A 6,534-nucleotide genomic window follows, 5' to 3' on the forward strand; every position below is an offset into this window, starting at 1 on the left:
TTTGCCTCTTCTGCAGTTTGGGGAATACTTCTTTTCAGCATCAGTTAAATCCAAAATTAGGAAAATCCTTGGATGTTAATTTTGAATTAATTATTTTCAGAATAAACTGTACTGACTTCTAATACCATAGTTATGTATTTACACATTCTTAAAACTTAACATCAGCAGCAGCTCATGAGAAAAAAAATATTAAATCCATAACTTGTAAAAATATAAAATTGATTTCTATAAACACAACAGATGAGAAGAATATAAAAATATGACCACACTGTATCACATCATTTTGTGCTTTGGAGTCCAGCAGTCTCATTTACATTGCTGATCACTGATGCTGGAGGATTTTGTGTTTGTTGAATCAGAAATCCTTTTTTAGACAGACGAATAAATAAAAATGATAAGACGAGCAGCAGCACTGCAGTCAGTCCGGAGTAGAGGCCGATCCTTCCTCGACTTTGTGTGCTTGATGGCTTAGGTTTTCTCTCAGATTTACAGCAATCCTTCACTCCTGCAGAGACACCAACACATCTGAGTCACTTATATGAAATCATCAGTGCATGAAGGAGTGCATTTATTTAGTACTGAGTACAAGGTTGTATTATACTGTTATTATTAGTAGTAATAGTAGTAGTACTAGTGTTAGTAATAGTAATAGAAGTAGTAGTAGTAATAGCAGCAGTATTGGCAAGCTTCTGAAATGAGGCTGTTACCAGAAAGGTCTAAAGTCAGTGGGAGGCTGAGGACAGGCCTTCTTCAGATTAGATTAGATTCAACTTTATTATCATTGTACACAAATATACAATGAAAAGTACGATACAGAACATGCAGCCATTATACAGGCGCTACCGTTGTTTGCTTGAATGTCTGCTTGAACTATCAAATAAAATCAAATTTGTACGTTTTATTCATGAAAATAAAAAAAAAAATTCAACAAAGATGAAATTGCAGTCAATTGTTCACAGCAATCAAAGAAAAACAGCTATCACTCAGATGAGCAGATGCTTAAATCCACTTTAAATATTGTGTTCACACAATAATCACCACAAGTGCACAATTAATGACTCAATGACATTAAAAGAAACATGTACAGCTTCAAAAATTTTATTTAATATCACAACCAAATTTACTCATTTGTCACTCCTACAAAGTTTTAGTGAATCAACTTACCAGTTACATTTAGTTCACATCTGTTAATGCCAAAGCCATCATCAGTGTTGACCTCACACAGGTACAGACCCGAGTCATCAGTCCTGAGTCTGGACACTTGAAGTCTGATTCGTCCTTCTCTGAGGGCGTCTTTGTCACTCTGGACTCGTCCTGAGAACCTTTCAGCGTGAGACTCTGACACTTCAACACCTTCACGAACATGATACAGGACTGAGAGTTTACGATCAGCTATGAGGTCACAGAGGATGTTGAGAGATTTGATGGATCTGCCAGGGTTGGTGGTGAACGTCCACTCCAGTGTGATGTTGTGGTTCTCCTCTGCCTGATAGGAGGTCTGTGTCACATTGACTACAAATGATCCTGTTGAGGAGACAGAGAGGGAAAGAGAGGAGCAGACACACTGAGAACTGGAACAAATCTGTTGTTGAGCTTTATTTGGAGTTCACAAAGTGAAGCTGTAAACTAACCAGAGACACATGAGGTGAGGATGAGGAGCAGCAGGATCCTGCAGATCATCTTCTCCCTGTGAGAGGAGACAGAGGTGAAGAGTCATCAACACATGAGGTCAAAGGTCAGTCAGTACAGCTAGAAGAAGGAAAATACAGTCTGACTTCATTCACTCATTACAGCAGATACAAAACAGACACAATGAGAAACTGCAGAAACATCAAAGCAGGTTTGAAGTCACTTTGAATGAAAAACATAGAATTCTGCACACCAGAGCACTGGAAAAATATTTTAATCTGAACAGACCTTAAAAAATAACGTTTTGGGCCAACATGCCCTTCTTCAGACATGTTTCAGCCAGAAATGCTACTTTTTAAGGTCTGTTTAGATTAAAATATTTTTCCAGACATGCTCTGGTGTGCGAAATTCTATGTTTTCCATTGATTCTTCATTTTTTTACTGCACCCTTCTGGATGTGCGAGTTCTACTGAGACTCTTGAAGTCATTTTGAAACTGTGTTAAGTGTGAATATTACAAAATAAATCAAAGAATAGCATAATGCCTGTGTGTTCATATTAACAAATAAGAGTAAATAAAAACAAAAACACTCACCTTCATATTATTTGAATGAATGGAAAATGTGTAGAAACCAAGTAGCAGACTCTTCTGTGATTACTGCCTTACTTAGATGGTTCATTCTAGGATACAACACAACTATTTTATAAACTGATGTTACATAGAAATGATCAGATTAAACACAACACTAAATAAAACAGTGTCCAGAAAAAGATGGACATTAACTTGAATTTATTTTTATGTTTAGTACGGGGCTCTGACTGCAAAATTCAGTGACCTGCATTTTCAAACTGCACCCGACTGTCACATCATTTCTTCACACTGTAAGAAAAACGTCACTAGTTTGAAAACACTGTCTTGCCTTATAATCTTGTTTAATAAGGGGCAGATCTGATCAAGTAGCTCAGATTTTTCCCCTTTTAGGTTTTTGAGTGAAGAAGTTCTCTCATCAGCTCTTTGAATTACACATGTAGGGACTGACAGAGGGATACTATAATTCGTAAAATAAGCGTCTGTGAGTTCCCACATGAAAATGAAATCAGAAAGAGAAAAAAATATGGTCCACAGATTGACGAGAAAGAGCAAAGGGAGGGGTGGAGGTGGACAAACGGACAGAAGTAAGTCTGTATTAGGCTGTAACATCCGGTCACCTGGAAAAATGATAAAATCACTACTAATAATATTTAGATCAAATATTTACATTTTTAAGACACTCAGATAGATTTTACAATTTACTTACAAACACAGAAAAGCGCCAGCTGAACGAAGAGTTTTAACTACGAATCTTCTTGACCTGAAGGCAACAGTTCTGATCTTTAAAAATCCTATTTTTTTAAGTTATTTTATAAATTCTGTTTACAGCTATTGTTCAAAAACAACAACAAAGCAGCTTATGAATGAATGTGTGTGTTCAGTTACACAAATGAAAGTAAAAATAAAAATATTCAACTTTATTTGGTCTACACACAGAACAATCTCAAGTCTCCCTGAACTCTGTCCTCTCTGCCTCAATGAAAATAAGACTGTGGGTCTTCTGTTTGATTCAAACTTTTCTAGAGAACAAACGTTATTGAAACATGTGAACAAAGTGTTAAAAAATGCACAATTATGAAATATTAAGATTTTGAATTTCCATCCTTAAATCAATAATTTAAGAAGCTTTAGATGTTCCCACATGTATCTCTTTGGTCCAAAGGTGGCAGGAACTGGGGCTGTTCTAGTGTGACTGATGAGACTATTTTTTGCATGGCTTTCAGTTCCACCTGAGGTACCGCAGGGCATTTCAGGAGTGGCGCTTCACTCTGCAGCTGCTTTTTTTTCGGTTTGTTTTTTTCCAGAAGCCAAGTTGAGCTCCACAGTGTAAGTAAAGAAAACAGGAAGTCAGAAAGAGGAACGGCATAGATACTCTATCAGAGATACTCTATCAGTTTTCAAATAAACATCTCTTTGCAGACTGTCTGCTCTGAAACAGTCCCACTATGTTCTGAAGCTATGAGAAAGACCAAAGAAAGCCTGCAGTGGAGAATCTAAAGAAAACCCAGACCAGGTGTGTTTCAGGGTTAACAATTTTAGTTGGTCCTTCACAAAGCTTCAAGTCACAGAGAGGTGACTTCCTCTGTCAGATTTCCTGCCTCCTCATCTAAGTGTAGAAAGTGAATAATCATGGGAGAGTAGAGAGACGCAGAGAGGTAACACCAGGTCATGTAGTCTACAGACATTATAAAAGCAACACAGAATTAGAAGTCTGAATAGAGGTAGTGTGAAAACATACCCATGCTGTTTCCTTATTCTTCAGATTTTAGTCGTCTGTGTCCTCTTTTAAATAGGCTACAAAAAGTAAAAAACAGACTTTTAACACCATCCTCCTCAAACATCGTTCAAAATGTGTGCAGAGAACAGGGTTTGTTTTAGTTAGGAAGACCTGAGAGATGTTACAGCATGCAGAGTTGCCAGTCCAGTTTGTTTGGGTTATCTGAATGCTTAGAGATTCAGGTAATGCACTCACTTAGCAGCATTCATGAGTTAAAATAGCACTTACAAAATGCTTTACAATCCTAACCATTATAGATAAATTATTTATATAGCATAGCAAAGTATCCATCCATCTATCCTCTTATCGTGTTCAGGGGTGCGGGAAGGGGGGGGGGGGGGGGGGGGGGGGGGGGTTGGGGGGGGTTGGAGCCTATCCCAGCTGTCATAAGACAAGAGGCGGGGTGCATCCTGTACAGGTCATCAGTCTGTCGCAGGGCCAACACAGAGAGACAAACAACCATCCACACTCACATTCACACATATGGGCAATTTAGAATCACCAGTTAATCTAACCCCAGTAACTGCATGTCTTTGGACTGTGGGAGAATCAAACCCAGACCTTCTAGATGTTATTCTAACCGTGAGGCAGCAGTGGTAACCACCATGCCATCGTGCTGCACAAAATATACAGTTTGGTATCTGAACATTTATCTGAACATCTGTGAAGTATGAAAACAAAGCAAAATCTTTAAATAAAGGGTAATAATTTAAGACCTTTTAGCTGATTCATGCTCTCACTTTACATCCAGAGGTGACCGCGCCTTTAAAGTTGTCAAATCTAAACTTCACACCACCAGGAGGTCAAATCTGTGGTTGACTTTCAAACTAATTTTTTAGTTTTATAATAGATACAATTCCAGCTCCAGTTTCATTCAGGATACCTTAAAAGCCCAAATTACCAACATAAATAAACACTACAGTGGTATGCAAAAGTTTGGGCACCCCTGATAATTTCCATGATTTTCCTTTATAAATCATTGGTTGTTTGGATCAGTAATTTCAGTTAAATATATCATATTGCAGATGAACACAGTGATATCTGGTAAGTGAAATGAAGCTTATAGGATTTACAGAAAGTGTGCAATAATTATTTAAACAAAATTAGGCAGGTGCATAAGTTTGGGCACCCTTGTCATTTTATTGATTTGAATACATTTAGAACTAATTGTTGGAACACAAAATTTGTTTTGTAAGCTCATTGACCCTTGACCTACATACACAGGGTTAAGGTGAAACATTAATTATTTTCTCTGCTAATTTTTTTCAGCTAAACTTTATTAAAATAGTAGCTCTTCTGTAGTCTTAGTGACCAAAACACTCACATATCCATATACTTTTAACATTAAACTACTGCACAGTGGTTTTTCCTTTCACACCACTGGTTTATCTGCAGCAGGTGTGTTACTTTCATTTTTCAGTATGTGCGTGACCTCTTTATAAACTCAGCACAAAAAGTAAGGAAATTTGGTTGATTATTTCTTTGTTGTAACAATGCTTCTTGGCATTAAATCTTATACTGTTGGAAAGCCTGTTTATCTCCCCTTAAGTGAAGCTACATTTGTACAGAAAAGTAAGCAGCTGAGTTGAGTATGTGGGTTGCACCTGTGAAGAAGTTGCCAAATCCTCTTTGCCAAACAGCTTAACAGATCTCAGAATTTATGAGACTGTTTCTTTGCACAATAAGTTCATTATTCTGAGTCAACACAGAGACAGACTCTATGGCCAAGTGTCTTCACTCTAAACCCAGCAGTTATAGGTTTAGTGAATGTGATGAATGAGGTGTGGAGTTGAATCAGTGCATTGGAGAAGACACTGGAGAAGGAAACAGTGCCTGCAGGACAGTCCAAAAACACTGAGTCGTGAGAAACTGAGGAGGAGAGGGCAGGGATGCCGCTCACCACTCTCCCACTGCAGGAGACACCAGGACTGATTAATCCTTCCAAACTTGCTGTCATTGTCATCTCCTTTCTGTCTTATTACTCCAGAAGTTACTGCAATACAAACCTCTCTACTCCACTCAACCTCCCAGTAACAGAAACCAGTCAGACTCCAAGAGCACATCAGCTGAAACCAGTGATTAACTCTGTCAAATCAGCCCTTTTCCACGTGCATCTTGTCAGACAGTCTGAGTGTGTCTGTGTGCTGTATTTGGATCCAGAGTCAGTTCACAGAAATCTAATGGAAACAATAAAACAGTATATAAGATATGCTATAAATATTTACAGTTCTGATCAATTTTATCTGGTACTACTTTTTTGGTGTCACTATAACCAAGATCACCTGCAGTCTATGAGTTGTGATTATGCAACAATATTTAAAGGTACTGTGTTCAACTTCTTTTAATGCCCTTTCATCCATTTTTTTAACTGTTAACCCAATTTAGGATAATGAGGTGCTGGCACCAAAGGACACACCCTGGACAGGTCGCCAGTCTGATATTAATGATAATACAGTCAAACATTTTGTAGAGGATGACTCTGCCTCCACATCTAAAATGAAAAATGAGTACAGTTGGGGGTTAAAGTGGGATTTGTC

At 37.9% G+C, this 6,534-nt stretch overlaps 1 protein-coding gene across 1 annotated transcript; it reads right to left on the reverse strand.

Moving 5' to 3' along the window:
• Positions 1 to 220: 220 nt before the first annotated feature.
• Positions 221 to 4,091, reverse strand: LOC115796784 (uncharacterized). The gene is made up of 5 exons (XM_030753215.1): positions 3,959 to 4,091; positions 2,224 to 2,309; positions 1,632 to 1,687; positions 1,165 to 1,524; positions 221 to 505 (listed from the first exon to the last, which is right to left on the reverse strand). Exons 3-5 carry the CDS (start codon positions 1,678 to 1,680, stop codon positions 279 to 281), a joined length of 636 nt encoding a protein of 211 aa, XP_030609075.1. The 5' UTR covers positions 1,681 to 1,687; positions 2,224 to 2,309; positions 3,959 to 4,091; the 3' UTR covers positions 221 to 278.
• Between the last annotated feature and the right edge of the window lie 2,443 nt (positions 4,092 to 6,534).

This window comes from Archocentrus centrarchus, chromosome 18 (genome assembly GCF_007364275.1).
Source record: "Archocentrus centrarchus isolate MPI-CPG fArcCen1 chromosome 18, fArcCen1, whole genome shotgun sequence".
Lineage (NCBI taxonomy): Eukaryota > Metazoa > Chordata > Actinopteri > Cichliformes > Cichlidae > Archocentrus > Archocentrus centrarchus.